Source organism: Serinus canaria, chromosome 25 (assembly GCF_022539315.1).
Source record: "Serinus canaria isolate serCan28SL12 chromosome 25, serCan2020, whole genome shotgun sequence".
Lineage (NCBI taxonomy): Eukaryota > Metazoa > Chordata > Aves > Passeriformes > Fringillidae > Serinus > Serinus canaria.
The window spans coordinates 7,342,394-7,360,100 of NC_066338.1; the positions used below are offsets into that span (position 1 = coordinate 7,342,394).

A 17,707-nucleotide genomic window follows, 5' to 3' on the forward strand; every position below is an offset into this window, starting at 1 on the left:
GGTCAAGCTGTGTGCTTGCCTTGTGGTCAGCCTTCAATAGCCCTTGGTCTTCCTGGGCCCTTCCCCCAGGTGGGACTTGGGCTCATTTGGTCCCTCAGGAGCTGGGCTGGGGCTCCAGAGGTGGCTGTGGAGCATTGCCTGTGCTGTGCCAGGGACTGGCAGACACTGCTGGGCTGGGATGGAGGCTCTGGGGGGATTGGGGTTCCAGGGCAGGGCAGGGCTGGGGTTCCAGGGCAGGGAAAGGCTGGACCTGCCCCTTTCTTCTCCCCTGCACTACAAATGCTTTGAGCCAACAATCTCCTCCAGTCTGTCACAACAGGCAATGTTGGACGTAGAAACCAAATTTCACGGGCGCCTGGACAAAGGACAGTTCCTTTCCAGAGCAAGAAAAGCCTTCATTCTCAGCTCATTTCTGGTTTGATTGCCTGGATTTTGTTTGGGTTTTTGTTGCTTTGTTTCCTTGCTGTGCCTGAAGTGTCCAGTTAGGGCAGAGTGATTCTTTCCAAGGAAGTTTGTGGTGCTGTCCCTTAATATTAAATCTGGTTTTGCTGATCCCTTGCTGGGGATTTTTTCAGCGCTCTCAAGCCCTCGTTCAGAACAGGGTGAAGGAGCCCTGGCCCAGGCTCTGGCTCTGGGGGACACGGGGACACTGCTGGGGGTCCCTGTCCCCCTGTCCCACCCCCGTGGCCCCGGCCCCCCCGTCCCCGTGTCAGGCTCTGGGGTCGATCTCGTGGAACATCCTCTGGGGGAGGCTGCGGCACCGGGGACAGGGGGACCGGGGGGGACAGGGGACCCTGCTGGGCACGAGGAGGGTTGGACTGCTCTGGGGGGAACTGTGAGGGGGGGACAGGGCAGAGTGACCTCCCCAGTGACCTCATACATGTCCTGTGATGTGACACAGCCACCTGTGATGTCACAGCCCAGTTTGGGATGTCACACAGCACCCTTGTGATGTCACAGAACCAGGTGATATCACAAATCTGCACAGTGATGTCACAGGAGACTCTGTGGGGTCACACAATTGCGCTATGATATCACAGTCTGTTCTGTGATGTCACAGCCTGCTCTCTGGAGTTACACAGCAACCCAGTGATGTCAACACCCACTCTCTGGTGTCACAGAGCCACCCTCTATGATGGCAGAGTCTGCTCTATGGCCTCACACTATGATGTCACAGTCAGCTGTGTGATGTCACAACCCCCTCAGTGATGCCACAAATCCCTCTGAGATGTCATACTGCCACTCTTTAATTTCACATCACACACTGAGACCTCACAGCCTGCTCTATGATGCCATATAGCCATGCCATGATGTCACAGCCTGCTCTGTGATGTCACAGAATCTCTTCTCTGACAATGTACCTGCTCAATGATCTCACACAAAAACTCTATGATGTCATAGCCCAGTCTGTGACCTCACACAGCCCACTCTGTGCTGTCACACAGCCCCTTGCTGACATCACAGCTGCTCTGTGCCACTATGACACAGCCACAGAGGTGCAGCTGTGACACAGCCCCCTCTGGGACATCCCACAGCCCCTGCCAGTGCTGAGCCCCTGGGAGCTCTGTCTGTGCCCTGCTGGTGTCCCTGAGGTGCCCTGGCAGTGCCCCAGCCCTGCTGGGCTGTGCACAGGAGCTGCTCCTGCCCAGAGCTGTCTCTCTGCAGCGCTGCCCTTGCCAGGAGCTGCCTCTGGGCCAGGAGCCCAGCCCAGCTCAGCAGCACAGACACAGCACAAGGACTTGAATGACCCTCTGGGGCTTTGGTGCTCTTTGCATCAGACTCAGTCCCTCAGAGTGTGCTCAAAGAACTTCTCAAGAACTCAAAGTGAGATTGAAACACTGAAGTTTCTTGTACTTTGAAGAGATCCCTTTGAAGGACACAACCCATGTGAAAGTGTCCCCAGGTTCCAGGTACAGCAGAACACTGGAGGCAGTGATGGCAGGTGGGGACAAGCAAGGCAAAGGTGTCTCTGGTGCTGAGCACACCTGGATGTGTTTCAGGAATGCAAAGGGCCAAGGCCTGAGCATCAGCCCCGGGCAAGGCAGATCCTGTCCCTCCCTCACTGCTCAGGGCTCTTCCCGGGATGGGCACTGGCATGTGGGGATGGGCAATGCCAAGGGCAGGACCATGGGGCAGCCCCTGCCAGGCTGCTGAGCAGGGACAAGGAGGCAATGAGGCCCCAGGCCTGCAAGGGTCACTTGTCCCCTCATGGCCTCAGACCCAGGGCCAGCAGCCATGGCCAAAATGCTGCCCAAGTTGGCTCTGTCAGGGCCTGGCAGCTGCTGCCCATCCCTGTGCCCTGTGCAGCCCAGGCTGTCCTACGGTGTCCCTGCCCTGGCCTCTGTCCCTGCAGGCTGTGCTCATCCCCCGGCTGCCCCACCTGGCTGGCCCCTTCCTTTGCTGACAGCTCTGCCTCCTGCCTGCCTCTGCCTGCCCACACAAAGCCTTGGGCTACTCCGGGCTCCTTCTGGGGATGTGTTGCACCACAGCCCTGCCCTGGCAGGGAAATTCCTTTTTCCTGATGTCCATTCTGGGTCTCCTTATCTGCTCTTGGCATTGATTCTTCCTTTCTCTGGCTGTTCTCTACTATGTCAAAAGGATCCACCATCACTGGAACCACCCTTCAATCCATCCCAGGGCTCTCCTCTGCTGTCCTCAGTCTCCACCCCACGGAGTACAGAACTCATTTGTCCCTGTATACTGGTCCTGTGCTTGAGGCCAAGAGCACCAGGACCAGAGAGACAGTTCTTTTCTATAGGAAGGAAACCACAGAACCCCAGGGTTTGAAGGCAGATGAGAAGCAGTCACCAGAGGCCAAGGCAAGCCAGACCTGTCTGTCCTGGTTACTTTTGTCTGAAAGCATCCCTTGGATATATGGGGAGTTTTGGGGATGGAATTCCATTTCAGGCATGGGTTCCTGGACTGGAATGACAGTTCTCCATAGGAAGGAAAGGGTGGAGCCCCAGTGGTTCCAAGGCTGATTAGAGGCAGCCCCAAGGAGGCCAAGGCCAGCCAGACCTGTTGTTAGGGAGGAATCCTTGGAGAGACAGAATTTGAGAGGCCAAACCCCACTTTTGTCTCTGGGCATCTGGACAAGAAGGATAGTTCTTTTCCACAGGAAGGAAATTACAGAGCCCCAGAGTTTTAAAGGCAGATGAAAGCTGGCCCTCAGGAAGCCAAGGGATCCTGGACAGTCCTGGCAGCTTTTTTCTGGGAGCTATCCTTGGATAGAAAGAATTTCAGAGGCTGATTCTCAATTTTGGCCATGGATGCCTTGACTTGAAAGATGGTTTTTGCATGAGAAGAAAAGCACAGGCCCCTAGTGTTTTGAAGATGAGAGGTGGCCCCAGGAGGCCAAGGCCAGCACAGAGTGGCTTGTGTGAGGTCACAGATTGGGCTATGACATCACAGAGTTTGTTGTGTGAGGTCATGGAGCAGCTACAGCATCACAGAGGGGACTGTGTGACAAAACAGAGCAGGCTGTGAGGTCAAAGTGTGTGCTGTGACATTACAGAGTGTCAGTATGACATCACAGAGAGGGTTTTGTGACATCACTGAGGGGGTTGTGGCATCACACAGATGTCTGTGACATCATAGGGTAGAATGAGGGGCCATAGAGAAGACTCTGCCATCATAGAGGGTGGCTGTGTGACATCTGAAGTGGGTTGTGACATCACTGGGTGGCTCTGTAACATCATAGAGCAGTCTGTGACATCACAGAACAGAGTGTGACATCATATTGTGACTTTCTGACACCACAGAGTCTTCTGTGAAATCACAGCACAGCTGCATGACATTCCAGGGTGACATCCCAGAGTTGGCTGTGACATCACAAGGGTGCTGTGTGACATCCCTGAGTGGGTTGTGACGTCACGAGGGTGCTGTGTGACATCCCTGAATGGGCTGAGACATCACAGGGAGCTGTGTGAAATCACAGGAGGCTTTGTGATATCACAAGGGTCTGTATGACATCACATGGGCTTTGTGACATCACAGGGGCTGTGTGAGGTCACTGGGGAGGTCACTCTGCCCCAGCCCCCCTCACAGCCCCCCCCAGAACAGTCCAACCCTGCTCGTGCCCAGCAGGGTCCCCTGTCCCCCCGGGCCCCCCCGCCCCCGGTGCCGCAGCCTCCCCCAGAGGATGTTCCACGAGATCGACCCCAGAGCCTGACACGGGGATGGGGGGCCAGGGCCCCAGGGGATTGGACAGGGGGACAGGGACCCCCTGGCAGCGTCCCCGTGTCCCCCAGGGCCAGAGCCTGGGCCAGAGCTCCTTCACCCTGATACAAATGAAGGCTTGAGAGCCCTGAAAAAATCCCCAGCAAGGGATCAGCAAAAACCAGATTTAATATTAAGGGACAGCACCACAAAGTTCCTTGGCAAGAGTCACTCTTCTCCTGACTGGACACTTCAAGCACACCAAGGAAACAAAGCAACAAAAAACCAAATAAAATCCAGGCAATCAAAACAAAAATTAGCTGAGAATGAAGGCTTTTCTTGCTCTGGAAAGGAACTGTCCTTTTTCCAGGCGCCCATGAAATTTGGTTTCTACCTCCAACATTGCCTGTTGTGACAGACTGGAGGAGATTGTTGGCTCAAAACATTTGTTGTGCAGGGGAGGAAGAGGCAGGTCCAGCCCTGCCCTGCCCTGGAACCCCAATCCCCCCAGAGCCTCCATCCCAGCCCAGCAGTGTCTGCCAGTCCCTGGCACAGCACAGGCAATGCTCCACAGCCACCTCTGGAGCCCCCAGCCCAGCTCCTGAGGGACCGAATGAGTCCAAGTCCCACCTGGGGGAAGGGCCCAGGAAGACCAAGGGCTATTGAAGGTTGACTACAAGGCAAGCACACAGCTTGACCCTCCCTTCTCTTGGAATTTCTATCTGAACACTGCTGGAATCCAGGAATTTCTAGCTTTGTGGGTGTGCTTCTCTGTATCTTTTTTGCCTTTCTCTCTTTCTGTGTCTTCTTCTTCTGTTTTTGTGCTCTTGTAAATTTTAATTAACATTAAATTGAACAGGCTGAGAGTTTATGGAGCTGAATGGGCCAGGTCAATGCTTTGAGAAGTGTTTTTTGTTGATTGAATGTCTGTTGTAGTTTGACATGAGAAGAATTTTAAAAAGTAATACAAAACTTTTTGTGTAACTGACAATCTGTTAAACCACTAAGATACTGAACATATCTCTGTGAAACACATATTTTAAGGACAAAAAAACCCAGGAACCTCCTCTTTCTTTCCCAATCAACAAAGAAGCAGCAGGCCCTGGTTCCGGCCCCCATCTGAACCAAACCAAACCAAACCAAACCAAACCAAACCAAACCAAACCAAACCAAACCAAACCAAACCAAACCAAACCAAACCAAACCAAACCAAACCAAACCAAACCAAACCAAACCAAACCCAGCAGCCCTGCTGTGGGCTGAGCCCCTTCCCCTCCCCAGGCCGCCCCCCCCCCACCGGCCCCACTTCTGACCAAACCAAACCCCAACAACTCCCAAACAGGAAAACAAAAGAGGCTACAAAACACCAACCAGAACAAAGCCACAGCTATTAAAATCTTACCATCAAGTCCCCCTCCCCGCAACACAATTAAAACTAAAAATTTCGACAACCTACAACCCACACAAAATAACCCTACAACTAATATTAAACACAAAAAAACCCACCAAAACCAACCATAAAACCAATCCTAACACATCCTAACCACAACTTCCATCACAAGTTACCAGCAGGTCAGGTGTCAATCCTTTCAATACTTTAATCTTCCCTCAACATAAAGAAAAAAACAATATACAAACACTTAAAAAACCCACAGAACCATCAAAGTCAGTAAAAAAGAAATTAAATCCCAAATTATAAAGAAGAAAAAATATTTTATTCTTAAAACTAAAATCCTTGTATAAACCGTAAAGAAAAAACTTTTTCTTCATAACAGAAAAAACTATAAAAAATAAAACAAACAAGTGTTAAAATAACTGTAATTTCATAAAAATTTTAAACAGAAAAAAAAAAAAGGAATCCAGTACCCTCAAAAGAAGACCTCTATTCCAAGAGATAAAAAAAAAAAATTATAAGTAAATAATAAAAACTTTAGCCTCTAAATAATTCATATTTAAAAGAATACCACAGAATTTGACATGGCCCATCAACAAACTGTAAAAAAAACTTGTATCAATAAAAACAACTTCACAATCAAAAAGTTCCCCAGACATCTGTTATCCACGACAAAATTAGGAACTACAATAAAATAATTTGTTTTCCTGTAAAAAACTCCATAACCTTAAAAGGAAAAACTTCTCTCCCTAAGTAAACATAAAAAAAGACTATTCTAGAAATAGTAAACTAGGTAGAAATTTTTAGTTTGGTTTCTTTACATTACCAGTTAAAAAAAATTTGTGAAGAAAAGTGTTCTAAAGAATTTCTTTTAATTATTACTAGCTTTTTTATTTCATTTGCATTTAATAAAATTGTTCTATACCCTTTTAAAATTTTAAGCATACCTTAACTTTCTCCTAATCTATTCTCATAACAAAGTAAATACCTAAATAATTAACTGACACTAAAACCGACCACAAACACCAATACAAAAATTAGGGAATCTCAAGATTAGAAAAATCATGACTCAACAAACCAAAACCACTGCAATATCATAATTGCTGTTCTGCCAAAGTTTCTCTGATTTTCTAAAGTTCTAAGTAAAGGCTGTTTTGTTCTTTTGAGCTCCTAAGAATCTCTTATTGATATTTCTCCAATACGTCCAAATCAGAGGACACAAACAAATGTAATTATTTTAAATGTTTCTTGAGAGAGTTTTTTGGAGGATGGGAGTCAGGGCTTGTCTGTCCTGCTTGGCCCAGCCCAGGCAGGGCTTTCCCAGCCCCATTCCACACTCCATTTCCCAGCTGGAGCCCCTGGTGCCTCTGAGTTGTGCTGCCCCAGCCCCAGGGACGCTCTCCTTGTCTGCCCATTCCCCCACGGGCTCTGGGCAGGGATGGCCTCAGTGGGGGCTGCTGACATCCTCAGCACCTTGAGGGCTGCTGCTGAATTTCACTGCTCCAGAGCCTTGTTCAGCCTTCAGCTCTTCAGTGCAGGAATTCAGTCTCCCAGGGCTCATTAACATTCAGAACACCTTAACAAGCCAAGCCTCTGGGGATAATTTGATTTTAATTTTCAAATCCTCTGTGGTTAATTTGACAGATTGCAGAACTGTATTCAAACTGAATATATTCTATTTAAAAAGACAGTGAGAAAGGAATTTTTAGGCTCTGTTTGGTTTTTTTTTTCCCTGCTAATAAATTGATTATGTTCAGTCTCCAATTAACACTGAATCCAAGTACCTCCTCATGCAGTTTGAATAGATATGAAAATCAAGACCCTTCATGGCTGACAATCAATCAGACTCTGTCCCTACCCCCACCCCACCATTTCCCCCATCCAAGCCCTGGCACTCAGAGCAGCCTTGTGCAAATCTGAGCTCCCTCCAGCCCAGGCTGCACCTGCAGCTTTCAGCTCCTTGGCTCCAACTCCCACCTGCTTTCCTTGGAGAAGGAGCTGCCTGGGACACAGAGGGATGTTCATTTCTTGTCAGCCAACAAATCCAAGGGAAGGCACAGCTCCATCAAATGCAAAAGTTCTTCCTCTGCTGGATATTAAATCCACTTTTCACAGCAGACGGCTTCAGTGCAAGGGAAAACACCTTCTGTGCCCAGCACAGATCCCAAGTCCCCCCAAATCCTCCCTGCCCCAATTCTGCCCAGATTTGCTCTTTGCACACACCAGTCACACGCTGAAGGAGCTCCCACGGCCATGCCCAGAGGGAGGAAAAGAGAGAAAGGGGATGAAGAGCTCTCCTGTGCAGAGCCAAGGTCCAAGTGCAGCCCCTGCAGTGGGAACCACAACTCATCAGGTTTGTGTCCTTTGGGCTCAGGGACTGGTGACACTCAGAGGCACAGAAAGGTTTCTTGCCAACAAACACAGGTTGAATAATTGAACAGTTTCATAACCATCACAGCTCTTCCCTCAGCTCTCTGGGATGTCCCAGCAGCATCTGACATGTTCCCCATCCCCAAGGGATTTCCCGAAAGGAACAGTTCTAGACATAGACATAAGAAAACACAATTCAGTGATAGATATAAACAGAATTAAGATCATGATAATTATATATTTATTTGAACTTGAGAAATATTGGGTAACTTCTTGCAGCTCAAAGATTAAAACCAGCTCGTTGAGAGGCACTTGAATGACCAGAGAGGACCTAGAGAAGCAAATCTGGGAGCAGCAGGAAGTACATAGATTCATCTGCTCTAAATGAAGAGATTCCCTTTGACATGGCAATTTAAACAGGAGAGCTGGAAACACGTGATGGGAAAGGGAGATGAAATAATAGACTGAATATTGGTGACAGAAGTGGATGGGAAGATCAGTATTTCTTCTCCTTCTGCCAGTAAACTTCCAGGAAATACTCATTCCTGGTGGGAAAAATCTGCCATTCCTTAAAAGTACTCAAATGACCCAGATAATAAAGATTGGCTTGTATATCATTGTTTTGGTTTGAGAGGAAGTGAGTTTTTAGGATGCTGTGATCAAAATAATAGGTGTTCACATTTGAATATTGGCACTTGGCGTGGCCACTGAGGACATGGATATGAGTCTGAGGACACAGCGGGGTTAAAAGCAGATAACTCCCAGGGGAAGATCTCTTTTGGTTCCAGTGGGTGAAAGAGGTCAGACCTGCCCTGCCCAGCTGCGGGCTGGGCAGGGGAGGGGAAAACATGCAGCCAGGTAAGGTAGGCCAGGGCCTTGGACAGAGAAGGGAGGTGAAGGCCCCTGCAAGATGGAAGGGTGGAGGAGCACTGAGAGGCATTGGGCAGCCCCCTCTGGGAGAGAGAGAGCCTGTGCCTGTGCTTGTGCCACCTTGAAATTTGATAGCACTGGCCTGGCTGAGAAGGAGAATGGTGGGGTGGTGGGGGGGGCAGCAAGAAGGTTCCCAGTAGGGCCAGTGTGGGAATTCTGGACAGGCAGAGTCTGGGATTTTAACCCTTTTCTTGGATGATGGAAACCTTACAAATGCTGATCCTCCTGGAGCTGAATGAGGAGATGGATAGAGATAAAATAGCAGGAAATGGGCAAGTGTGATGCAGGTTTGTGCAAGTGAAAGATGTCCGAGAGAAGTTGAAAAGAATCTTAGGTGGGAGGAGATGATGGAGTGGCCTTTGGCTGGACTTTTCTTGTATAGCCATGGACAGAACCATTTTTCTGTGGCACAGAGACTGCATTTAGGGGGAGGCAATGGCTTGGAGCCAAGAGAGTTCAGTGTTTTTATTTGAAGGAGTGGTGTGAACAGAGACAAAGCGTGAGGAGGGTGGTGGTGCCCTCGATCTTCAGTGAAGGAGAAGATCTCTGTTCTTGAGACCCCTCAGCCCCAGGGGGTGAAATCTGGGGGGAGACAGGTGTCCTGAAAGTGACACCTGTCACCTCTGCTTTTTTTCAGAACTGGGCAAAGCACCCTTAAAAGAAAAACCCTAGAAGTAGCTCTGGTCCATGTGCAGTGGTGAGAGCACTGGGCATGGAAGGAAGTTGTCACGATGGCAAATGTTCTCCAGGTGGTGCCAGGTGTGACATGGAAACACAAGAGGTTTCAACTGTGTTTCCTGCGGAAGCCCATGGTTCAAGAGGGACTCCTCTCTTCTTGATGAACTGAGAATTATCTGAAGGGTGGTGATGGACTGAGAGTTGGTGATCTGAGGGGTGGTATCTAAATTGAGAATCCAAGGTTTTGTCTTACTGCGATATATTGGGAATTTGGTGGGGGGTAGGAGGAATGTTTTTGGAAGGTTATCATTCTGAGTTGTGTGTGTGTTTCTTTCATATACTGTAAGTTAATAAAGTTTTTTTCCTTTATTCCTAAGCTGAAGCCTGCTTTGCTCTATTCCTGGTCACATCTCACAGCAGACACCAGGGAGAATGTATTTTCATGGGGGCACTGGCATTGTGCCAGTGTCAAACCATGACAAAAGGTAAACTCCATTTGTAGAGATGGAAGTAAAATACTAGGACATGTCAATTGTCAAGGGAGCTGGCAGCTGTACCCTGAGAGAATTATGTGGATAGTCTCAATTCTATGGCCAAAAACTAAAAGGGAAGTCAGAAGGTTTTTAGGCTTGTTGGGATATTGTAGGCTATGGACTGAAGGATACACACAGGCTATCCAGTTCTTGTATGAAAAGTTAGTTGAAGAGATTAGGTGGGAAAATGTTTGAACTCATGACATCCCTCTGGCCGTCCTGGATGGCTTGAGCCCCTGCCAGGGGCCTCAGAGACCTTGCACAGAGCCCAAGACACCTGTGACTTTGATTTTGACCCATGGAGCAAATTACCACCTTTAAATGAAGAATTAGAAGTCAAGAGAAAAATGGTTATTTGTCACAGGGTGAAAAATAGATTTTTGTAGTTTTAGAATGGGGGCTTTGGGTCCCAAGATGGAGGAATTTGGCTGTACCCTGTCCTTCTTCTTTCTTTTTCCTAGACTCCATGTTCTGTGTGATGCTGGCACTTTTGGATTGGTTTAAGGTAGAAACTCACTGTCTAACATAGGTGATAGGTATTGGGAAGTTATTGTAAATAATGTACATGTAGTTTTGAGTATAAAAAGATAACACCACCTCTGAGGAGGTCAGTGTGCCTCAACCCAACCTGCCAGACAGACCTCAGTGGGTTGCAGAAAGAATGTTATAGATAAGAAATAATAAACAACCTTGAGAACAAGAACAGAAGAATCCTGACTCCTTCTTTGACTGCTGGGCTGGGAAAAGAGACTCGTACGTATCTCGGGGTCACTGTAACCAGCAGAAATCCCGGGAGGAAAAAGATGATGAACAAAAGTTTGAAGCTTTAAAGCAAAAATTAGTCAGTGCACCAGCACGGAGTCTTCCTGCCTTAGACAAACCATTCTATCTGCTTGTGGATATAGAAAAAGAGGTAGCACATGGAGTGTTAGCCCTGGACTGGGAAGGATCCTGGAAATAGGTGGTCTATTTATCAAAATTCCTAGACCCTGTCAGACAGGGGTGGCCAACCTGCATTCAGGCTGTGGCAGTGACTGCCCTACTCATAGCAGAATGCAAAAAAATAACTTTTGGGGGGAAAATTGAAGACACATATCCCTCGCTCAGTAAGGAGTATCCTGAGCCAAAAGGCTGAGAAATGGCTCACTGACTCCCGAGTGCTAAAGTATGGAGCCATCTTAACAGAGAATGGTTTAGAGCTAATCGTGAGTAACCAACTCAACCCTGCCCAGTTTTTGTATGGAGAACCAGATGGGGCACTAATACATAATTGCCTAGAGGTTATAAACTATCAAACTAAAGTAAGAGAGGACCCAACAGATCAACCCCTCCAAGGTGGGAAACGATTGTACATCAATGGATCTTCATGGGTAACAAAGGGACACAGGGTATCGGGGTATGCTATCGTGCATGAAGGGTTGGTAGCCACAGAAAAGAGAAAGTTCCCTTCCAACTGGTCAGCCCAGACATGTGTGTTGTATGCCCTAAAAAAAGCTCTGGAAATATTAGCACAGAAATGGGGAACAATAGATACAGACTGGAGGTTGGCTTTTGGAGTAGTGCATACCTCTGGAAAAATTTGGGAAGTGAGGAGGCTATAAATTCAAAGGGAAAGGGACTGATTCACGAAAAATTTCTTTTAGAAGAGTTAGAGACCTTAAAATTATCAGAGGAAGAAGCAGTGGTGTATGTTAAAGGACATAAAAAGAGGGTGGCTAAGGAGGTGTGACAGAAAAATGTAGCGGATTTAGAGGTTAAAAATGCAGCTGAATCAGAGACAGAAAAAAATCCAATAGTATTAACCCCCATGAGAGAAATGCAAAAAGTCCCCATATTCAGTGGGACAGAAGAGGAATATCTCCTTAAAATAGGATCCAGGAAAGATAACAAAGGAAAGTGGAGATTAGCAGATGGGAGACAAATGCTGAATAAACCCCTTGCCAGGAAAATGCTAGAAGGCAAACATGGAACAACGCATTGGGGTACTCAAGCTCAGAGTGATCAATTTCTAAGGGACTGAGGATGAAAAGGAATTTCCAGAATAGCCAAGCAAGTAACTGAACCGTGTGTAAAATGTCAACAAGTTTATATGAAAATCATGAGGAAAACCACCCAGAATAGGAGGAGAACTAGCCTTCCGTCCCATCCAAAACATTCAAGTCGACTTTACCGAGCTTCCTGAGGTACAACAGTGGAAATTTTTGCTGGTGATAGTAGATCACTTGACTCATTGGGTAGAGGTGGTACCCACTGTGAAAGCCAATGCCAATGTTGTGAGTAAAACACTTCTAGAATCAATCATTCCCCAATATGGGATGGTAAACAGGATTGATTCAGACCGAGGAACTCGTATCTCATCTAAGATATTACAGAAAGTTGTTCAGGCTTTCGGAGTAAAATGGGAATTCCACACTCTATGGTATCCACAGAGTTCCAGTCATTTTGGGAGAATGAATCAAACTCTGAAAAGAGCTCTAGTTAAGCTGATGATTGAAACACAAATGTCATGGATAAAAGGTCCCCCTTTGGCATTATTAAAAATTAGAATCCAACCCCAGTCAGATCTGGGGGTGTCACCCTATGAAATGATGTTTGGGTTACCCTTCCTGACCTCACCCCATAGGGTTGCCACCTATGAGGAAATTATGTCTATAACACAAACTTTAGAAGGGCTAAGACATAAAGGGGCAATTCCTCAAATGACCACCCTGGATTGCAGAATCCATAATATTAATCCTGGGGACCGGGTGATGATTAAGACATGGAGAGATCAGACTCTAACTCCTCAGTGGGAAGGTCCCTTTCAGGTACTGCTCACCACCGAATCGGCCGTGCGAACTGCAGAGTGGGGATGGACTCATGGCAACAGAGCCAAAGGCCCTGTAGAAGAACCCAAAGAATGGACTATAACATCCAGGCCGGGTGAAACGAGACTGACTCTCAAGGAGAGACTGAAAGACAACCAGAAAAAAGCCAAGAGGCCCAAAAAGTAGAGTCAGACTTCCACCAACCAGCTCGAGAACTGTCTTCCTGGTTTTATGGGTGAGAATTACCAGCATCTGTTGAGGGTAAGTACACAAGGGACCATAAAAGGTAATGGGACAGCTTCTTTAAAAAAATAAGAAAAAGGGAGGAGAGCAAGACAGGGTTGGCCCCTTTGTTTGCTACCAAGGAGGCTCCATAGCCCTGCTGTGGGTAGCAACCCCATAGGCATGGTAAGGTAGGGACAAAAGGCCATACCAGACCTCTGTCATTCCTCAGTTGTCTTTTAATTCAACAGGGACTGGAGGGCAGGACTGAGTTGGCCTCTGTACTCACCCCTAAGATACACTGACTATGGGTAGCAGCCACACAGGCACGGTAGATGGGAGTCAAAGCCATACTGGACCTCTGTGATGCCCTTTTGTCCATTCCAAATAAGTGTGTCTAAGGAAAACCTGAGATTTTTTTTGTCCTGTTCCCACTGTCCTTGCCCACATCAACAGATGCTGGTATGATGCATTCAACAAAGAGAAAAAGTTTTGACTTAATTGTTTGAGCAAAATAACTTCGAGAAAAAGAAAAGGGGGGGTTGGTTTAGATGAATAATCCTATGGTTGACTCTCACAATTAAGGGGTGAATATTAAATACATGTTAAGAGAAGTTTTGTAGATGTATAATCTTTTCCCTCCCCCTTGCATTGTTATCACAGGATGGCCTCAGTTGTCGGGGCATTTGGCAGGGTTGGCTTGTTACTATGGCAGCACCTGACCTCCAATCAATGTGTAACAAAGTGATCTCCACCACTGGACAGAGAAGAAGGAGTCGATTGACAAGCCTTTGGGAGAGGCTAGAGGTATAAAAGTCACAACATCCATATTGTAGATAAGAACATGGTGACTGATTCCTTTGCTCCCTGTGCTCTCTTCTTTTCTTTATTCAGTCTCCTGTTGTATTTTGATAAGGTCTTAATAAAGCATTTGAATTTTTCAAAGTAAGAATCATTTCTCACATGGGGTTGGGGAATGTGGGGCAAGGTTTTCCACACGGAGTGAGCTCCAAGGTACAACTTCTCTGACCTAGCCAGACCTCCTTAGGAGAGACCCTGGATCAATATCAATCACAGCATGCTGCAATCAGCTCTTGTATAATAGGAAGAGAACTGAAAGACACCCTTTAAGAGAAGAATACATATTTCTTAGAAGGTCTTCTTAATATTTCTCCATAACTCTAAAGGAAATGTTCTTGATGAACTGCATGAGAGCAGAAAGAAATCAAGGCAGAGCCATGGTTTTTCAGGACTTGGCTTGATCCTAATGAGCCCCATGGTATATTTGGAGCTGAGCCCTGGTACCTCAGGGCCTGAGAGGAGATTGCACAAACCTTTCCAGGAGCCAAAGTCAGAAGAAACACCCAAAGTGTCTCACAGACTGAATGGGTCTCACGGAGGTCCATGCCCAGAACAGGCTCCTCATGGACTTCTTGGAAGAGAGAACTTGAGGCCAGGATGGCCTCCAGAAAATCAGTGTGGAAAAGAAAATGCAAAGTATCTTAAAAAACCTTGACTATCTCAAAGTATTAATGAGCCCCACTGAGTGTCAATACAAAGCTCTCAAGGGACTCATTAAAGCAGATAATTGGGGCCATGATTGCACAAACCTCTCAGAGACTCCAAGGCAAAAGCCAAACCCAAAGTCCTTTGAAAAAAAATCTGTGAGCATTGAGGAGCCCCCAGGGCCATTCCTGAGCAAGGCTCCCCAGGGACTCCTTCCAGCAGATCCTTGAGGCCACTGGGATGTGGGCTAGGGGGGGATGCTGAGGGCAGGACAAGGGGCTGACAGTGCCCAGCCTGGCTGGGGCTGTGCCAGGAGGCCCCAGTGCCTCAGGACAAGGTGTCTCCTCCCAGCTCTTGGTGGCACAGACCCTGCTGTGCCCCAGGGCACCAAGACTTGGCTTCTCTTTGTCCCCTCCTGTCATCACTGCCTGCAGTTCTCTGCTCTGCCTGGGGCCTGGGGACACTTTCTCAGTGGTGTCCCTCAGTGGGACCCATTAAAAGTGAAAGAAACTTTGGAGTGTGATTCTGACTTGGAGTTCTGGAGAGGTTTCTTCAGCTCCCTCTCAGGGACTCCCTGTTCAGGGCCTGAGCACAAAGCCCCAGAGGCTCATTAAAGTCCTTGTGCTGTGTCTCTGCTGCTGAGCTGGGCTGGGCTTCTGGCACAGAGGCAGCTCCTTGTAACCAAGGAAATCTTCAAAAGCACATTTCTCTTGATGAGCAGCTCTTCTGCCAGCCCAGCAGGGCTGGGGCACTTGCCTGCAGCCACCCTGGGCACAGCACAGAGGCACAGAGAGCTTCAATCAGTCAGGGCTGGGAAGGTGCTGAGAAGTGCCTGGGGCACAATCACTGCCAGCCCTTGGCGCAGGATCCTCTGGCTGCAGGACAATGCAGCTGCAGCTCCTGGAGCCATCTCCTAAAGCTGCAACATCCCAATGCCTGCAGACCCTGTGAGTACATTCTCTGATTGTCTCTTGTGCAGAGAGCCAGGGGTGCCCAGGGCTGTCCTGCAGAGCAGGGTCCTGCAGCCCAGGGCGCTGTGCTGGGGCAGGGACTCTGCTGCCTGCCAGGGACAGCTCTCAGCCAGCCCTGGCAGCTGCTCCCAGATCTGGGGAACAGGATCTGGGTGGGAGGAGACAGCTGGCAAGGCTTGGAAGTGTTCTCCTTTTGTGGGGAGGATGCTGCATTGTTCAGGACTGCTCCCAGCATGACATTTTACTGCAGAACATTTCCAAGTAGATTATACCGGAGAACAGCAAGGGAGGGGCCGCATAAAAGGGAAACTCCTGCTTTTTATTCTACTGCTCCAGCTTGCCTGGATGGGAAATTACATATAGAAATTCATCTTTCAGTTCAGGCTGAGAAAAATAAAAAATATTCTCTTAGATATGAAAAAAACAGGCACTGACAGAAATCAAGGCCCTTAGAGGCAGCATCAGTGTCACTTTTCCAGCCTCCTCGGGTTTGCTCTGATGTTGCCATCAAAGCCTGCAGAGCCAGAGCTGCCCCTGGGCAGTGCCAGAGCTGGGAGGGGTCTGCAGGGCAGAGCTGAGCCCCCAGGGCTGGGCTGGGCTCTGGCAGCTCTGGCAGGGCCCAGCCCTGGGCACTGGGAAGCAGCTGCTGGCAGGGACAGCTCCAGGCAGCAGAGCCCTGGGCAGGCAGTGGGGGGAATGTGCCCCCAGGCTGTGCTGGGATATTTAAAGTCCTTTCCAAACCCAACTATTCCATGGTTACTTTTTTTACAGCTTCCCCATGCCAAAACAGCACAAATGTCCAACAACAGCTCCATCAGCCACTTCCTCCTGCTGGCATTGGCAGACACGAGGCAGCTGCAGCTCCTGCACTTCTGCCTCTTGCTGGCCATCTCCCTGGCTGCCCTCCTGGGCAACGGCCTCATCATCAGCGCCGTAGCCTGCGGCCACCACCTGCACACGCCCATGTTCTTCTTCCTGCTCAACCTGGCCCTCACTGACCTGGGCTCCATCTGCACCACTGTCCCCAAAGCCATGCACAATTCCCTCTGGGACACCAGGACCATCTCCTACACAGCATGTGCTGCTCAGGTCTTTTTCTTTGTGTTCTTTATCACAGTAGAGCTTTCCCTCCTGACCATCATGTGCTACGACCGCTACGTGTCCATCTGCAAACCCCTGCACCACGGGACCCTCCTGGGCAGCAGAGCTTGTGCCCACATGGCAGCAGCTGCCTGGGCCAGTGCCTTTCTCAATGCTCTCATGCACACAGCCAATACATTTTCCCTGCCCCTGTGCCATGGCAATGCCCTGGGCCAGTTCTTCTGTGAAATCCCACAGATCCTCAAGCTCTCCTGCTCACACGCCAAACTCAGGAAACTTGGGCTCATTGTGGTTAGCCTTTGTTTATCATTTGGCTGTTTTGTGTTCATTGTTTTCTCCTATGTGCAGATCTTCAGGGCTGTGCTGAGGATCCCCTCTGAGCAGGGACGGCACAAAGCCTTTTCCACCTGCCTCCCTCACCTGGCTGTGGTCTCCCTGTTCATCACCACTGGCACATTTGCTCACCTGAAGCCCCCCTCCATCTCCTCCCCATCCCTGGATCTGGTAGTGTCAGTTCTGTACTCAGTGGTGCCTCCAGCCCTGAACCCCCTCATCTACAGCCTGAGGAACCAGGAGCTCAAGGCTGCAGTGTGGAGACTGATGACTCAATGCTTTCAGGAATATTAAACTGCTGGCCAATTTCTTCAAATCACTTGTAATAAAAGTCATCTTTGATATTCTTGTGTGTTTCATTTTGGAGTGGTTTTGTTTGTTTTGTTTTACTTTTTTAATCTTGTCCACAAAGAAATGTCATGGTGTATGCCATTTTTCATTTTGTTTCTCTCCACCTTCCCTGTGCCCATAGCCTGTGTCAATGAGGGGCTGTGCTCTCATTGCCTTTAAAGGAACTAAACAATCTCCCAGAAAAAATTTTCTCCAGAGATGCCCTTTAGTGGCCTTCTCTGGAGCTGCAGCAGCAATGTCTGTGGGCAGAGCTGGGGTAGATCAGTGCTGGCACAGCAGGTGTGCCCAGCAGCAGCAGCACTTGGTGTTGCCAGTGCTGCTCCCATGGCCCTGCCCCGCTGCCCTGGTGGCCCT

General features: G+C 48.4%; 1 protein-coding gene across 1 annotated transcript; it reads left to right on the forward strand.

The window, feature by feature from the left end:
- The first annotated feature begins 16,339 nt into the window (after positions 1 to 16,339).
- LOC115484301 (olfactory receptor 14J1-like) lies at positions 16,340 to 17,296 on the forward strand. The gene has a single exon (XM_050984200.1). It carries the CDS (start codon positions 16,364 to 16,366, stop codon positions 17,294 to 17,296), a length of 933 nt encoding a protein of 310 aa, XP_050840157.1. The 5' UTR covers positions 16,340 to 16,363.
- Positions 17,297 to 17,707: the final 411 nt, after the last annotated feature.